Source organism: Phodopus roborovskii, unplaced genomic scaffold, assembly GCF_943737965.1.
Source record: "Phodopus roborovskii unplaced genomic scaffold, PHOROB, whole genome shotgun sequence".
Taxonomy (NCBI): domain Eukaryota; kingdom Metazoa; phylum Chordata; class Mammalia; order Rodentia; family Cricetidae; genus Phodopus; species Phodopus roborovskii.
In genome coordinates, this window is record NW_026125281.1 from 19,355,538 (window position 1) to 19,374,323 (window position 18,786).

The following is an 18,786-nucleotide window of genomic DNA, read 5'->3' on the forward strand; positions in this document are numbered from 1 at the left end:
TTTTCTTCTGTTTTTCACATACCAGTTAAGACCTATGTGATGTAAATTTTGTTTCCTAAACTTGGGCATCTAGCAAGCTGTGGAATCATGCTCTAAACTAGGTACACATTTTATAATTATTATTTGAAGTGTGGTTTGGTTTTTATTTATGTAGAAATGAGAGATTTCTGTTAGAACATAATGCATAATGAACAGAAAATTCAATAGGAAGGTATCATCTGATATACTTACAGTCATTTGATACAGAGGTTCTTTGAGGTTGAACAGCCCTTTCACGTCGGTCACTTGAGATCATCAGAAAGCAGGTATTTACATTGCAGCTCATAACAATAGCAAACCACAACATGAGGAACTATTGTGTTAAAGGGTCACAGCTGAGGGAGGCTGAGAACCACTGGTCTAATAGATCTAGCAAATTAGTAAAGTTACATTTCTATTGATATAAATCTTACCAAATTCTTGCCAAACTTTTATATTTGCTGAGTGTTGTCGCTCTACCATAATCTGTATAGATTCAGTTGAGATGTACGTAATAAATTGAGGTATATCTTTTTTTTTTGACACTTGATAATCCAGAAACTTTCTATACAATAATTTTAACAGAATCTTTAAAAAAAAAATAGAAAAAGAGTGGCTTCCTGTTATAGCTTCTGCAATAATACACACACACACAGTTTTAAGAAATTAAAAGAGTAATTGGAACATGCTACCTTACATCCCTGTGTCCTACTGTTTGACTAGGGTCTTCTCTTAGGATACCTTCTAATGACTTACAAAGATTGGATTTTCTATTTTATACCTAATAACTAACAACTGCTAGTTAGCTCAATTTAGTTTTGACCTTCAAGGGCTCTTTGAATTGCACTTAGCTTTGGTTGTGTGCTCTCTGAGTGTTGTTCCTTTGATACAACTATTGCCTAAGAAACACAAACAGGAGACTCAGCGCCCACGTGGAGTTTATTGAGAGAGGGGAGAGAAAAGGGGGGTAGCTGGTGGCCAACCGAAAGCAGGGGAGAGAGAAGAGAGGGAAAGACAGAAAGAGCAAAGAGAGAGAGAGAAGGCAAGAGAGAGGCCGGCTTGGCGGGCTTGCTTTAAAAGGGAAACTTGTGCATGTGTAATCGAGTCCTCTGGCAGCCAGGTAAAGCTTGAGCAGCCAGGTAAAGCCTGATGTAGTGATGACATGGCCATGAGCGTCCCGCCCATCGTTGGGGGCCGGGTCAGCAGACTGCTGGTTCCCCACACTGAGTCTTTATAGGACATTGTCCCATCCAGCTCCATGAAATCCAGTGTCCTCTGCTGGCCTCTAGGTAACTGTACTCATGTGGCAGACCATAGCTATCTACATATATACATAAAGGTAAATCTTTAAAAACAGTTATTTTTATCATTGAATGTCAAGTTAATTTGGTGTTTTGGGTAAGCCAATAGTATAACAACCTAGTCTTTGCTTACCTTCATAATTCTTTATAATTTGGATTTAGTGCAGTTGCCACTGAATTCAAAGCTGCCTTGGTCCATGATGCCTGGGACAGTAGTTCTCTGGGTTTAGAGTCTTCTTTGTTTATCTCTTCAAACATTATGTTCTCTTGGATTACATTCTTGTTTGCACTAAGGCCTGCTGAGCTTTGTCTCCTTTTTTGCAGAAAAGGAGCAGCTAGGAACAGTAATTGGCTCCTCCTTCCAGGGTGCTCAAGGGGAAGGGAAGTGAGTCAGCATTCATTCTGTTCTCCTTCCCTGCTACATCTGTCTGCATCTGTCTGCTTCCCATGACTCTGACTTGTCAACACCTTCACATGACATCCCCAGGCAGCCCCAGAGAAAACCTAATGTTAAATGGACCCTCATTGAATGATTCAATCCACAGGTCTAAATTTGGAAAGAATAACAAGATTTCCCAAATCCTTTCTGGTGAGAATGTGTGAACAGGAGCTTTGTTTCCCATCCAGTGCTAGAGGGGAAATGCTAGAGAAAATCAGCGTTTTGTGACTTGTAAATGACTCTCTTATCCGACATAACTGCTAAGTGCTTAAACTGTTGGGTCCTTTGTACTGTCACTTTTTTTCCTCTTTGCATTTTCTTTGCTTTTATTGTTTAACAGGATTTAAATGCCCCCCCCCCCATTAGAAAGGGGAGTGAGGGGGAAGGTAAAGAGACATAGAGACCCCGGGAACAGAAGAGAAAAGAGAGAGGAGAATGTGCGCCAGGATTTAAACACGTTTAAAACGTTTTCTTCTCCACAGAAGAGAGAAACGGTAGGAGGGGACCGTGCAAGTGGTGACCAAAGTAATAGAAATTCAAGTTGTGGGTCCTCGTGATAGCTGGGTCAGCACAGGGAAATTAGGGTCTCCACTCTGGAGACTTGGGGAGTTATCGCTGCCCATGGACAGGTGTCGCTCTTAAGGTACATTTGGCATGTTTTCCTTTGAGATGATTCATATAGAATTAACAAATGACACGTAGTGTACTGACTTATTAATACTGTTCAAGTTAGAGGTTTATTATTGAAACATCAAAATAGTCTTTTTAATATAGACAGAACAATCTTTGGTGTAATCAGTTCATAACCCACTGTGTAGCAGTTGGATGTCATTTGTGCTGTGTACATGTGATGGAGCATGATGCCGTTGGACTTTGGAAGAATATTTGATGGTATGAAAAGATATGTTTGATTAAGTGAAAATCCTAAGTGATATTGTTAGTGAGGTGAGCTGGATTCCCCTTTGTTACTAAGATAACTTAAAAATGGACTTGATTAGCGTACTGCTGTTTTCCTCAAACACTAATCAATAAAAGGTCTTCACTGCAATACCTGGTTTACTGGATTAATTCTCAAAGGGGGACACAATAGAATACAATGCTCAAAGTTTACCATATGGGGGCATCATCAGTGACCTCCAAGACTACTAATTTCTGTCCAGCTACCTGGCAGTGTAAGGAGTATTCTGTCAATGCTGTGTTTAAAAAGCATATAGGACCAGCAGGATTGTGCAGCAGAGAAAGTGTCCATAGTATTCCATAGGTTGATGGAGTGAATCAACTTTCAAAAGTTGTCCTATGATCTCCCAAGCTTTTACTGTGGTACCCCTGCACCACCCCCCTAATAATAAGAATAAAGTGCTTTTTTAAAACATGTAGTTGCTTAGGAAGCTAATAGAAGTGGTTCTGGAACACTGGTGTTCACTTTTCTGTAGAAGTGCTCTTAGATTCAGGCCAGTCAATATTATGAAGATGTTTATAGTAACTGTTTCAGGGAACTTATAATTACACATTCATGTAGTAGTGTAAAAAGAACATTTTTGAAATCCTAGTATTATTTTTCATGTGATCTCTTTATTGATTTTTTCCTGCACTGTTGTTAAATATACATTTATTCCATAAGTTACTCTCCACATAACTTTATTATGTCCCTTGTAGTTTCTCCATGTGACCTCTTCAACTTGCCAGTTTTGTTTCAACACATGACATAAACAAACACTTTAGGACCTGAGACAGAAGCCCGGAGTTCTGGCGCCTTCCTGTTTGTCCCTTTGACTCACTAGAGGGAGCTTGGCTTTATCTGTTTTATAGGGACTTACTTCAGCATCGATAGTGGACATGCTTCTGGTTTTCTTCCAGCTGTTATTTTTGGGTAGCACTTTCCATCTGTGGTCAGTGGTGAGGTTTCAGTTTCCAGTGGCCCTCCTTGTCTCTGTCCCCCTCTCCTCCTATGGGTGTGCTGAGAAGGAGTCCACATTAAGTCAGCTGCAGAGTTTCCACTGTTTACAGTACGTAAGCCGTGAGACTGTCCCTCCTTCAAGGGACACACTGAGACGGCTTTCCTTCTCTTCACGGTTCTCTTTTTTTCTTAACGGTTTTTATTAAATATTTTTATTTTTAATGGGCCAGTAGTAATGCATGTCTGTGGGTAGTTCTTGGAGTGTGAAATGTCCATGTGCTTAGTTAGACATTGGGTCTGCAGATGGAAATGTTTTGAGGCTTTGGAAGCTTTTGGAGGTGGGGCCTACATGGAGGAAGGGGGTTGCTGGGAATGAGGTACACTTTCGGGATTTTAGCTTGGCCTGCTTGTCTTCTCTAGCTCCCACTTCCTCGCAGTGCACTGCAGTAGCCTTCTCATGCCCCTGCAGCCCTGGCCTCCAGCAGCTCAGGTGCTATGTCCCTGGCCAGGGTCCTGTACTTCAAACCATGTAGTTATTTGGTCACGGCACTAGGAAAAGAAATTATTATTAGTTACACTATGTCATTTTGGTATTTATAATACGGGGTGGTAAAACCAGGCTATTTAGTAAATCTGTCATTTCATAGACAGATTTAGTATAGACTTTATGTTCATTATATTACGTGTGTGCGCGCGTGCGTGCGCGTGGGTCAGAGGATAATTTCCAGGAGTCAGTGCTCTTCCTTCCGCCGTGTCTTGGGGAGGAGTCTTGTTTTTACATGCTGTGTAGAGGGCTGGCTGGCCAGTGAGTCTCTGGGCAGTTCTCCAGTGTCTGTCTTCTGTCATGTTGTAGAAATGGTGGGGTACAGGTACACCTCACTACTCCAGACTTTTCAAGTTACAAGGTTTGCAGTGCCGGCTTTCGCCTGCCTTGCCATCTTACTGGCTCACATTGTTTTTAATATTACAGCATTTTATGTGATGGGGCATCGCCATTCTATCAGAATGGGTCAGCATTTTCCTGTTTCCCATGGGCTTCCTCCTCAGCTTCTAGTAATGATCATTTAACTGATTTCTAAAATCCCACATTTGTAGATTACCTTCTTCCTTGGCCAAGCGTGTGGTAGTGGAAGGCTGCTGTAAGCTGCTTGAAACAGCGCTGGCTGAGCTGCATATTCAGCAACTGTGATAGTACGCTGTGAGGTGTGGTGGCTTGACTGAGAGTGGCCCCGTAGGCTCATGGGTTAGAATGCCTGGTCCTCACTGAGTGGAACTGTTTGGGAAGGGTTAGGAGGTGTGGCCTTGTTGGAGGAGGTGTCTTACTGGGGGTAGGCTTGCAAAAGCCTATACCAGATCCAGTCTCTCTGTCCCTCCCTCCCTCTCTCCCCCTCTCTCCCCCTCTCTCCTCTTCCCTCTCCTCTCTCTTCTCCCTCCTCCCTTCCCATCCCCTCCCCTCCCCTCTCCCCTCCCCTCACTCTCTCTGCCTCTCTGTTTCTCTCTCTCTTCAGTGTCCGGCCTGCCTGCTGCTCTGCTCCACACCTTGGTCTTGGACTAACTTTCTGAAACTAAATAAACCCTCCCTTAAATGCTTTATTTTATAAATTGCCATGGCAATACAGTTTTCTAAAGACATACACCAAGGGCCAGCCAGCCAACCAGCCACAGAGTCAAAAGAAAGGTCAAAATATCCAGAGGCAAAAGGTAGATGGGGTAATTTAACTTAAAGCTGACTAGAAATGAGCCAGCATTCATAAGAGTTAAGTCTCTTTGTACATATTTGGTGGCTGGTAGGCCCCCAAAGAGAAAATAGTAATACTATAATAATAACAGCAATAATAAAAGCCCACCACCAACATACCATATAAATAAAATAAAAAAATAAAAATAAAACTGCTGGAGACTTGCTTTGGTGGGGTTCAGGCCTCAAAGAGGTGTGTGCTGGAGGGGTGGAGGGTGGAATGTGGGGAATTGAACACGATTTGCGGGTGATCAGAATGGCTGCCAGCAGCATTTAATTGAAAAAGACCACACATTTTATGCTTTATGGTTGTACCTAGGATTAACCGGGAAATAAGGGGCATGAGAGTTTGTCTCTGACTTAGATCAGGGGTTGAGATAGTTAGCATTGACCTTGACAATGGCAACCAGTCATATGTTAATAGGGCCACAAGTTCCTCTTGCTAGAAGTAAGGACTGCTTTATGGAGCTGGAACTTTCCTTAAGCACCGCCCCCTCCAACGGAGAGCCTTATCTAAATGTCTGACCTTGGGGAAAGGGCTTCTAGGGACAGACACTATACTACAGTTTCTTAGTCTTACTTTATAGGCCTGTTCCCCTCATAAGGCATCCGAAAGGCAAGGTCCTGATGTCTTTCTCTTTTCCCATTATACTTTACCTTTCTGATTTCTCAATTAACTGAACACTTACCCTTAATGGCCTCCGGCTTTGGATCTGAATTGGGATCTGAATTGTGGGCATTTCATCCTTGCCATCAGGTGTATCTAGTAAATCACTAACGTTCCTGTTGTTGGTGTAATTAGGGGGCAGTGGAATTCCTGGTTCCATGTGTTGGTGTTTTCTTTGTTTTGTTTTGTTTTTTTCCCCCCAAAGAATTATTTTGTTTAGAGAGGCTATGGTTGTCACAAAATTTCCCAAAGGGAAAGGCATTAATAGTAAGTATTGTTAAAAATGAAAGTAAAAAGGTGCTGGAGAAGTGTGGTCTGCAATGTTGAAATGCTGGAACTTTGTCAAGCAGCAGTGGTCATCATGGGATTCATGACAAGACACATCTTATTTGTTAAAGAAAAGGGTGAGCTGTGTGGTAAAGACAGCTTTTGTTTGGTTAAGATCATTTTGAACAGGATAGATTTCATGATAAATTAAGAGGATTCAGTTTCCTCTTAAACTTTGGAACTAATATTTAGGAAATACTTTTTTCTTCTAGTAAATTGTGGCCTTTAAGTTAAGCCACTTGTTAAATGTGTATTTGTAATCCAAACTACTCTTGTGAAATTGTTTGGCAAGTGCCACATTAGATACCAGTCGAGACTGCTTCCCTGTCTCAAAATTCCTTTTTTGAGAAGTGATTCATTTGAGTACAAGATAAAAAAGTTAACAGATGTCCTAAGAGATGGTGTCCCCTGGGAGCTGGAGAGACGGTTCAGTGGTTAGAGCACTTTCTACTCTCACCTGGGGGGGGGCTGGAGAGATGGTTCAGTGGTTAGAGCACTTTCTACTCTCACCTGGGGGGGGGGGCTGGAGAGATGGTTCAGTGGTTAGAGCACTTTCTACTCTCACCTGGGGGGGGCTGGAGAGATGGTTCAGTGGTTAGAGCACTTTCTACTCTCACCTGGGGGGGGGGCTGGAGAGATGGTTCAGTGGTTAGAGCACTTTCTACTCTCACCTGGGGGGGGGGCTGGAGAGATGGTTCAGTGGTTAGAGCACTTTCTACTCTCACCTGGGGGGGGGGCTGGAGAGATGGTTCAGTGGTTAGAGCACTTTCTACTCTCACCTGGGGGGGGGGCTGGAGAGATGGTTCAGTGGTTAGAGCACTTTCTACTCTTCGGAGGAAGAGTTTTGTTGTCAGCATCCATGTCAGATGGCTCCACACTGCCTGTCACTCCAGCTGCATCTGAAACTCAGAGCCCACTCCCAGTGACTGACACACTTCCTCCAACTAGGCCACACCTACTCAGACAAGACCATAACTCCCCATAGTTGCAGTCCCTGTGAGCCTATGGGGCCATTTTCCTTCCAATCACCACAGCGTCTTTGAGTGGAAATCTGAGTGGATCTTGACAGAGAATTTTAATAAATCACAGTGAGTATACTATGAGTGTATTCAGTTCAGAGAAACCCGTGGGTCAGTTTCTGAATTGTGAGTGCCAGCAAAGGAAGAAAGTGAAAAATGGAAAACTCCTGTCCCCAGAGCTGTACTGGCAGCCAACCCCTGTAATACTGACCGCTGATATTTCCGGGCTTCTGTATCAGGGGGCGGGGTCACCTTAGGTGGTGTCCCATTGCTCTCTCGTGGGATGTTGAAGTATGTCATTTAGCTGCCACTTATTCAAACATTTACATAGCCGTGGATGGTCCCGGTCCCACCTCCATCCGCTTGACAGACAAAGTACTGTGAGTTTACATCGTCCTTTCCCGCAGTTTTATGCCTTGTAGTGTGCTATTGGGATGAAGACACTTCTGATGTCTCATTCTGGAAATCTTTATATCTCAAGTGTCTAGACATGTCATAAGCAAATGAGCATTCCAAGAGTTTTTAAATACTTATTTTTAAGTGTGTATGTGTGCATGGTGTTCCAGGGCTAAACTATTAGACTTGTGAATAAAAGCTTGTAGTCTCAGTACTCACTATTATAAAATGTATCAAAGCAGTGATTGTGTTTGACATGTGCCAAAATAGTGAATCTGTTTTTGTTTTGTGTGTGTGTTATGTGTGTGCGCGTGTGTTTAATTTGAGAGGCCAGGCTGGCCTTGAGCTCATGAACCTCCAGCCTTTGTTTATAATTACAGAAATTATAGAAATGCTTTGTCACCTTGCCTGCCTCCTTTTTTTTTGTTTTTTGTTTTTTTGTTTTTTGCATTTTTTATTTAGTGTTTAGGATAAACATACATACATACATATGTATATAATATTGGAAAATATTTTATTACATTAAGTATTTAAAATGTGTATCGTGAAATTATTAGCTACTAAGGTTAGGAGTTTTGAGTCATTAAACCGTAATTACTGTGATTATCAGCGTGGCTGTGTGACTTAGAGCATGCTTTGAATGGGAAGGGCCTGGTGCTAAGATGCTGAGTCAGCACTGTTGGATGTTGCTGTCCCTGGCACAGCCGCTGCAGGTGACTGGTAAGCACCTGAAGGCTGACAAAAGGTGACTGACTGAATTTTAAATTGCATGTCATTATATGATCAGCTAATCTCTGGATATATGATCGTGGTCGCTCTATAAGACCAGTACTAATTCATTTAAATTCCTAGCCCCAGTTTTCTGACCTCCATGGTTATTGAAGGAATTAATTAAAATAGTCTATTTAAGTCTTTTAACACTGTGGCTGGAACAGAATGTATTCATGGAAAGTGGTAGTTAAATATTGTGACACATATTAATTTAAACTTATTTATTTTTACTCTTTTCCAGGTTTAATTATTTTTGGAAATCAAGTTCAACATTAAATGGAAACAGCACACATTGTTGGAAGCCATTTCTACTAATTCTGATGCACTTTAACTTATGATTTGATTTGAATACTGTCATGGGAGGAGCTGTGAGTGCTGGGGAAGATAACGATGACTTGATTGATAACCTTAAAGAAGCACAGTACATCCGCACTGAGCGAGTAGAGCAAGCCTTCAGGGCCATTGACCGCGGGGATTACTATCTGGAAGGCTACAGAGACAATGCTTACAAAGACTTAGCCTGGAAGCATGGGAACATACACTTGTCAGCACCTTGCATTTATTCCGAAGTTATGGAAGCTTTGAAACTTCAACCGGGATTATCTTTTCTTAACTTGGGAAGTGGAACCGGATATTTAAGTACAATGGTGGGCTTAATTTTAGGTAATTTTATTTTTGTAAATTTCTATTTATAAACTGAGCTGAGTTTGTGTGGCTTTTCATGACCTACAATGTTTGTAACTGTATCTAGTATGTCTGAATGTGTCTGTTTAAAGCAGTATAGTTTTTATTTAGGTGTACAAATACACAGTTGTAATTTCCTTTTCCTAGCCCTGAACCCACTGCTTGGTGAGCTCTTGCATTGTTCTGTCTAGTTATAGTAGATAGAGCAGTATGTCCATACTTGAAATCAAGCAACTGGAGCTGGGGGTCTGTAGCTCAGTTGGTAGGATACTTAACCTAGCATGCACAAAGCCCTGCTTTTGATGCAGTTCTTCACATATCAGCACGGTGGTAAGGGAATCAGAAATCAGTTACCCTTAGTAACATACTACATAGTGAGTCTGAGGCCTGCCTGGGAAACATGAGACACCCCCCCCCCCCCACACACACACCCCTACCTCCACCCAAAGAAAGCAACTGGCAGGCAAGAAACTCGGGTGTATCAGGACTATGTAAAGTATTCTGCCTACTGATAAACAATATTTGATCATTTTATAAGTGTATCACTTTAAATTAAGGGTAATTGTGTTGTCAGTCTTGGAGACAGGGCTGTAGGACTTAGATTAGGTGGCCTTGTGGGTCATAATAGCAAGAGACTGGGGAAAAATAACAGAAAAGACATATTTTGGGTCTGTTGTACCAGGCATTGATTCTGGTGTAGGCATAGAGCAGGGATCAAAAGGGACCAAGATTTTTGCCTTTGAAGAGCTTAATGGGCACTCGAATTGAGTGCTAGTATTGTACTAGGCTCTGCAACTCAGTCAGTATTCCCAAGAGTCATTTGAAAAGTATGTTATTATTAATCTATGTAGGTGGGTGAACTGAAGTATGGAGAGGTTAAATTTGAAATCACGAGCTAGGAACCTGGGCTGGGAATTCAGATTACTAGTAAGACGTTTATGGATAAAGGGACATTGATTGCACAAGACGTGTTCATGAAGTCTCTAACCTATTTATTCATTCCATAACACTGACTAGGCTGTCTGGGACCGGTTTACAAGGAGGAATCCACAGTTCTCTTCTACTGCGATGGGTATAGCAGTTGAAGTATATGCCAAAGTTAGAGGGCTAAGACTTGTTTTAGAGCCATCCTACAGGAGTGGGGAGTAACACATTATCTCATGGTGACTGTCCACTGTGCTCAGGTAAATGCAGTCACAGTTTGTCCCTGTCAGGCATTGTCAGGCCTGCAGTCTCTTTTCCTAGGCAGTGGCTTGTTACACGCTCTCCCACTCATGTGATCTAGTCATGGGACCTGTGATCTGTTTCATTAAAACATGTGGCCTTTTCTATAGCTGGAAATGGTGTCAAATCACTTTTTTCTTTTTCTTTAGCCACAAAAGAGGAACTTAGACCCTGTCATGGCTTGATGTTCTTATCTGTACTCCGTTGGGAACAGTTTGTGTCTGTTCTGCGCTGTAGAGGCTCATTGAGCGGAGGATCTTTAGGTTTTCAGACAATTGATTGGTTTTTCCGCCTTTCTGACACCTGCTAAAGGAATTAGTCCAACCAAAGGCAGTGTGAGGTGTGTTTCATTATTATCAGGCTGACTAGCCCCAGCCACCTCAATAATTGCGTTCTATGGCCATTTGTACTTTTAAGCAGACCTTTAACTATGTTTTCTTGTTTTTTAACTCATGGCCAGAGCCAGTGTAAAGGAAAGAGACCCTTACAATGCATTAGGGATTTTCCTCTTGGTGTCCAGCAAGCCATGCACCTATCGTTTACTACATGGCCACAGCTACTGGCCATATCTGTCATCCTGCATAATTAAAACCAAAGTACAATTATGTTTCTTTTATTTAGAACTGCACAGTTGCTGGAAAAGGCAATACTTTAAAAGGAAGACAGAAAGAGCATGTGTGAAGCAGTAGTTATAGCTAAGTGTTAATCCATTAAGCTGCTCTGGAAACCTAATCCCCACACCACACCCCCATAGTTTGATTTGTGTTCCATGTATTAAGTCAGAGGGAGGCAAGTGAAGAGTCGCTTGGACCTGGAGCGGAGCTTACACATAGCGTGTAATTCTGAGGGCTGCGAGTTGTGTTTGGTCTTGCCCTGCACAGCGCACAGTGCTCACATTTACAGAAACCCTCTCTGCAGCTTGTGCTTGCCATAGTTCTGTTACAGGGATCCAGGAAGATGTGGGGGAGCAAGGCATCTTTGATTTGGTAAAGTGCAGTCAAGGGAAAAGATGCCTTTTGGGAGATTCTTACCTCACTTCAGAAACTGGAGTATAGAGCATTCATGTTTAGCAAGGGGAAGTTAGGGCTTTTTTGTTGTTGTTGTTCATCTGTTTTTTTTTTTTTCCCCAGAATGTTTTTTACAATTGAAGTGTACTTGACGCAGTTATCTGTAAATTTAATTTTTCCCCAGACTTGGAGAGTAGATAACATCATTTTCAATTTCAAATTCGAATTCGAAATAAATTCTGTTCTGCTCACTTCTTAACTGTCTTCCTAGAGTTCAGGATTTGTACAAAGGACATCTCAACACTGTCTTTGTTCCTGTATAATTAAGTTGAAGATGGAGAGAAGAGAAAAGAAGCCTCCCAAATCTTTTACCATTTAAAATTGAGTTAAATACCAAAGCATCATTACTGTTATTCTTGTAACTGCTGATTCAGATAGGGGTAGTTCCTCCCTATGCTGTTCCTTCTTTACTTGGGGATTTATTCTTGTCTTCCTGATAGAACCTGTATTGTAAAAATTGCTGTTCCTAGTAGAACCTGTAATGTATACATATATTTATCCAATTTAGAGTTTTCTTTCTTAGTCTTCTAATTGTCTAGTAAGCAGGACTGACCGAGGAGATTCCAGCATCATTCCAGGGCTGTGGGTACTGACACTGTGGTGCTTGCTACAGTGTGCACTCCTGTCTAAAGATGGAGCAGGCCACAAGCAGGGGGCTGGCTAGCTAAGGAGTGTGTGCTGCCATCCTGTTTGGTCTACACGTCTCTTATCACAGATGCTAAATGAGCCTTTTTCAGGGTGCTTATACTGCCTTTGCCCTCAGATGCTCACACACCCTCTCTCCGCATTCATACACGTGCATGCTCTCTCCTGTTTCCTCTTGCTTTAATCAGGTGTGGTTTATGTACTGGAAAGCTTAGTACTTTCCCCCTTTATTTTTATTTTATGCATGTGAGTGTTTTGTCTGTGTGCATTTCTGTGCATGGCATATGTGCCTGGTGCCTTTGAAGCCCAGAAGAGGGCACTGGGTCCCCTGGAACTGGTGTTATATAGAAGGTTATGGGCTGCCATGTGGGTGCTGGGAATGTATTGAAAGAGCAGCAAGTATTCTTACCCAAGCCGTCTCTCCAGCCTCGATTTTACCCATTTTTAAGTCACTGACTTGGGTTTTTAATACAGCTGTAGAGTTGTGTAAATTTCATCATGATCTAATCTTTAAAAACCTGTTACATTCAATAATATGCACTCCTGGTTCCCACGATAGCCCTGGCAGCTAGTTGCTCCTACATAATTGTCTTTCTGGACCATTAATAGCAGTGGGTCACACAGGGTTCTTCAGCATCTTCTTTCTGTCACCTACTTGAAGTTTCACAGTTCACATGCTGGAGTCTGTGTGGATAATTTCTCCTGTGGAGATCTTAGAACTGGAATTGTTGGGCTGAAGGTAAAATGTTCTGTCTCCTGTTCCTGATGAGATAGATAGAGCAAATTCTGCAGATGTCTTGTTTATATGCTATGGGAAATTGTATTTTCTACATTAAGCATTGTTTTTTAGTCTTGATCCTTTATCCTATGTTTTAAAGGTTTCTGGGGGCCTGGAGAGATGGCTCAGTGGTTAAGAGCACTGGCTGCTCTTCAGAGGACCCAGGTTCAATTCCCAGCATGCATGTGGCAGCTTAGAACTGTAACTCCAAGATCTGACACCCTCACACATGCAGGCAAAAACACCAATGCACATAAAATAAAAACAAACCATTTTTGTGAAAGAAGGGAGTTCTGTCTTTTTAGTCATTGTGAAGAGTGGTCTTGATAAGTGGCTTGTGTTTGGTTGTGAATACAATTCTTGAGAATTTCTTTTCCTCTTAGTTGCTTCTTCACTGAGTTGTCCTATATCAGCATCCATACCTCTTGTCTTCCGTCCTAACACCCTGTATTGAATTATTAACATTCTTAACATTCTTCTTTTTATTTAAAAAATTATTTTTCAAAGAAGCAGGTTCCTAGCGTTAAAAAAAAAAAAAGATGTATTTATTTATTGTTTATACAGTGTTCTGCTTACGTGCCAGAAGAGGGCACCAGATGGCACTGAGCCACCTTGTGGTTGCTGGACTCAGGACTTCTGGAAGAGCAGCCAGTGCTCCCAGACTCTGAGCCTTATCTCCAGCCCCTTCCTGGCATTTTCACACCTACACCCTTTTACTTGATTTCCAGCCCATGCACCTGGCTTTTCTCAGTGTTTCTCTTTACTTCAGTATCTCATGTGTTCTAGTATCTTGTATTCCCCCTTAAAGCTTCGATTTTCCTGTCTCATGGACAGGATCTTGGAGCCTATGTTCTCCTACCTAGATGCATAGATGTAACAATTACAAACTAAGAGCTATGTATACAAGAGAACACAGCATTTCTTTCTGAGCCTGGGTTACCTTGCTTTATACCATTTCCAGTTTTATCCATTTTCCTGTAGATTTCATTTTTCTTTGCAGCTGAATAATATTCCATTGTACATACCACATGTTTATCGTCTGTTTATAAGTTGATGGAGGTCTAGGCTGATTCCATTTGCCTGCCTTTGTGACTAGAGTATTAACGAATGTGGGTGGGTAAGTGTCTCTAGTAGCATCTGGAATCATCTGAGCTTGTTACTGCTGCTGCCTCTAAAAGTTGGAATGCTGGTGACCTCCTTTATACTGAGGCAGGTGTTTCTATCTATTCTCTGGCCTGAGTAGCATGCCAGCTGCTCAGGTGCTCAGCTGTACAGCAGGGCCTCTAAAAGGAACCACGCCTCTGTACCCCACAAGCACCTAGTCTACCCAAGAACCCAAGCCCACCCAAGAGTCTGCAGTCACCGGGAAAGTGTCTGACTTTGTGTTCAGGGCTTCTTTCAGTTTTCTCAGGCCTGCCTTAAGCGGGCGAGGTCAAAAGCAACGTGTCTTTACACACTTGGCTCAAATCCTCCTCCTTTTACTTCCCAGGCTCTGGGACTATGCATGTGCTACCAAACCTGGCTGTTGATGTTTTGATACAATATTGTTATTTATAATTCACTTTTTACCTGTTGGGATCTAGAAGTTTAATTATTTACACTTCCTAAAGTCTTATCTTACATAACAAGTTATTAATAATTAAATTTATTAAAAGGTGTTTTCTATGTATATTTTAATATAATTGACTATTGGTTTCATAGAAACGAAATAACCAATTCATCTACTCCCCTTTGTGGTAAATATTAAGGTTTAGTGAAAAATTCCTTTATATTAATAGTTTGCAGTTCTTGATATTACTTTACAAATGAACACCAAGATTTGAATGGTCCAGATCATCTTTAAGAACCACTTAATACTGATCTGAGCATGGTAATACGTGCCTAAAATCTCATCCAGAAGCAAGACGATTGCTAAGAATTCAAGGCTAGCCTGAATTGCAGTCAGTCCATTTAGAAAATTTAACTGGACTTTGTATAAAATTAAGAGGATATAGTTATACGTCAGAGCCCTAGTATTTTGTGTGTGTGTTGCTACTTTAGCCTGAGCAGGCCACACCCCAGAATATAGCCTGTCTTCAGTAGGACCCAGACCCGATGCCTTTAAACAGGTCAATCTTGCCTGCTTTTAAAAGTTCCCAGATTATTCCTGTGCAATCATGGCTGAGAACTACATTTTAGTTTACAGTGTTACTGGTGGGGATGTGGCAAATCATAATGTTTGATAGTTTGTTACCCATCCTACACTTCACAGCAAATAGGGCTCTTTTAAGTAAGCAAGGGTGGGTCCTCAGAACTCCTTTTGGAGTAAAAACTAACCTTCGGGAAGTAATGGACTCATTCTAGGTTGCTCCATGGGGAAGAACAGCCGTGCAGGGCTTTCAGGCACTAGTTTTTGTAGCTGAACTTGTAGGTCTGACCATTTCCTTCCTCCTGTTCTTCCAGGCCTGTGTTAGGAAGTCCTTTTGTCTGGGCTGTGTTTCATGAATTAGCTTTCTAGAAAAGGCTAATAGCAGAGTGGGTTTCCCTTGTGTAGTATAAAGCTTTTGGGTTTCCTTGATGGCTCTCAGGCAGGTGTCTATACACCACACCTCATCGTCAGTCCAACTGTGGAATATCACACGAAGGTGACACAGGGGGACATAGAAAATAGTTACTGCATTGTACCTAGTGTTACTGACCCTTACATGTATGAGTCAGTTACTGACTAAGGGACGCATAAATGAGCTGGTTAGGGCTAGATATCATAAATGAGCTGGTTAGGGCTAGATATAGTTGTTAAGGTGGTTGAGCATTAGATTTTATTGCACTAGAATTTTGTTATATTTGGTATTTATGGTAAATGAGCTTTAGTCAGTCTTAAACGTAATTTCTAATATTTAGAATACCTAGATATTTCTTAGTAGCTCTTATTTGTTTTAATAAAGTTACTCTTACTATTTTCTCTTTAAAAGTTAATTGTTAAAAGTTGCATCAACTGTTAGTATTTTCTCTTTAAAACTGTATATTTGGAAACGAAGCATTGTTTCATAGAAATCTTTCTTCCTTATCTTATGTTTATAAATAACGTAAAGATGTATTGAATACAAAATCACAATCACATTTCATCTGATGTTCTGTTTCATTTTTCCCCATTGGCAACTTGTACTGTTGTGCTTGTATATGGTAATACTTTTTTAAAAATCTGAACTTAGGCTCCCATTCCTTTTATCCTTGCCTTCCTTTCCTCTGTGGCAGGATGTCATGTAACCCGTGTTGGCCTTGGCTTATAGCTGAAGATGACCTTGAACCATGTGCTACTTTAACATTTTGTGCGAGGGTGGGGTGAGGTGAGGTGCATGCACACCATGGCTTGCTTGTAGTGGTCAGACGACCTCAGGTGTTGATCTTCGCCATTCCACATTGTTGAGATGGGATCTCTCTTGTTCACTGACGCATAGTTGGCCTGTGAGCTCCTGGGGTTCTTGCTCTGCCTTACACCTTCAGCAGGAACACTAGAAATGCAGAAAAGCGGAGGAGCCCGGACTTACGTGGTTCTGGGGACTCAGAAGTGGTTTCCCACACTTGCACAGCAAATACATTGCCTGTTAACCATCTTCTCAGCCCCATCCTGTTGCTTTTTTTGGTAGGCTATGCTTGCATATGGGGCAAAACACATTTAACAGTGCACAGTGATGAGCTGCGCCTTCCTACCCTACATCTTTCAGTTCTCTTTCAGAAGCAGCTGGCGGTGCCTTCATGGTTTCCTGTGTTATTTTCTCGTGGTTCTCTTTCTGAAGACATGACGGATGAGTTCTGACTGTCAGCACCATCCCACGCTCATGACAACTTTACATGTTTAGTCAGAGTGATTCTGTGAATGTAGTAACATTGCTATTTCAGCCTGCCTTTTATTTTTTTTTTCATTGTTCTTAACCGTGTGTGTGTGTGTGTGTGTGTGTGTGTGTGTGTGTGTGTGTTGGCCTCTGAGTATGTGTATGAGAGTACAGGTTCCTGTGCAGGCCAGAGGTATCAGATCTCCTTGGAGCTTGAGTTACAGGGGTTGAGAATTGGCTCATCCTGGGTGCTGGGAACTGAACCTGGGTTCTGTGCAAAAGCAGCACGTGTGGATGGCTGTCTTGGAACTCACTCTGTAGACCAGGCTGGCCTCAAACTCACAGATGCCTCTGCCTCCTGAGAGCTTGGATTAAAGGGGTGCCTGGTTTTATTAATTTATCATCTAAATATACTTCAGTTTTAATGATTTCTTGATTATTAGTTGATAAAGATATGCTCCATGTTACTTTAAAACTAAACAGTTCCATTTTAAAACATGTTTGTATTAGCTATTAATAATGTATTCTCTGTATATTTGTTTTGTTTGTGAAAACAGTCCTTAATATGGTGTTATAAAATCAAACAAAATACCTTTTTTTGTATGGTTTGCTAAGTAGTTGAGGCTTTAAACTTTATCTTGTTGCCACAATCTGTTGAGTGTTGGAGTTACAGCTGGACCATCCCACCCTCTACTCCTGAAATTATTAACTGTCTTTTAGATATGAAAAACAAGTTGGGTGAGGAAACGTTAAGAAATTTCCTTAAGATGGGGTTGGAGAGATGGCTCAGTGGCCAAGAACACTGACTCTTTCCGGAAGACCTGTGTTCATTTCCATTACTCACATGGCATCTCAGTACTGTCTAGCTTCATGGGATCTGACACTCTCACACAGATGTACATACAGGCAAAAGAGAAATTCACATAAAATAAAAATAAATAAATTTTTTTCCTTAAGAATGCTGAAAGTAGGAGAAATAGTCTTCCCCAGGGAAAAGTACACCAATTGGTTATTTAGTACCAAATGCTCAATTCTGAAAACATGCATACAAGTAACATTATGTAAACTGAGGTTGTGTTTATTTATATAGGAAGATGTATAACTTTAACTGAGGAGCAGCCTGTCTTTGTGCTTTTGACCTAGTCTCAGGTCTAGACTCTTGTGTAAGTTAGGCAGCTTGAGGTCAGAATGGGAACCCTCATTTTCAGATTCTTCACCTTTGCATTTGGTCTTACATGAACTATAGAATGCCAGCAAATATTTTTGTTCATGACTTATGTATGCAGCCATAATCTTTTGCATACAATGTATGGAAAATATGAAAATCTTAACACTAGTACATTTCCTTTAGATTTTACCTTAGTGGGTCATAAAAAGTAAAAGCAAAACAAGATTAACTTGGTGGAACAATGCTTTCCCTACTATGCATTACTATGTAAGTGGTTGTAGTATGATAGTAATCTTTTCACTTTTAATAATGTTTCAAGTTAAAAATGGAAATGGTACTTGGAAGAAACAAGTGGCTGATGTAAGCCCTTCCATATCTAACAGATCAGGAGAGCAAGGAAGGCGAAGACTACTTTCAAACAATTTCAACTACTAAAGACAGGTGGAGGACACCAGCAGCCAACACTTTTCTTCTCACCAGGTTCAATTACACGTGACTGTCTACAAGGCAGCTTTAACTTAAAGTAGCTTTAAAGCCAATGCGCATGTTATTATTATTTTATTGTACAGATTGCACAAGCTCATTTTCATGCATTATATACTTCTTTATCTACTTGACTTCCTTCTGAGCTTTCAGGCTGACCTTTCTCCCACATGTATTCATTCCTTTGGAAACTGAACTTCTCAAGATGCTCAGATCGAGTATGTGTTAAAGAGTGACATTACCATGTAGAGGATTCTATGAATAATTTTAGGAGGAAGTTTTTGCTTTTTAAATGAATCTTCAGTTTACTGTTTATAGTATTAGGAAGTATTAAATGATGTTGAACAGATGT

The 18,786-nt window shown here is 41.2% G+C and overlaps 1 protein-coding gene across 1 annotated transcript in view; it reads left to right on the forward strand.

The window, feature by feature from the left end:
• Window positions 1–18,786, forward strand: part of Pcmtd1 (protein-L-isoaspartate (D-aspartate) O-methyltransferase domain containing 1) — a 56,553-nt gene that overhangs the window by 14,428 nt on the left and 23,339 nt on the right. The window contains exon 2 of the mRNA XM_051197888.1: window positions 8,815–9,236. Within this exon, the coding sequence (XP_051053845.1) occupies window positions 8,930–9,236 (307 nt within the window). The 5' untranslated portion in view covers window positions 8,815–8,929. The remainder of the gene's footprint in view (window positions 1–8,814; window positions 9,237–18,786) is intronic.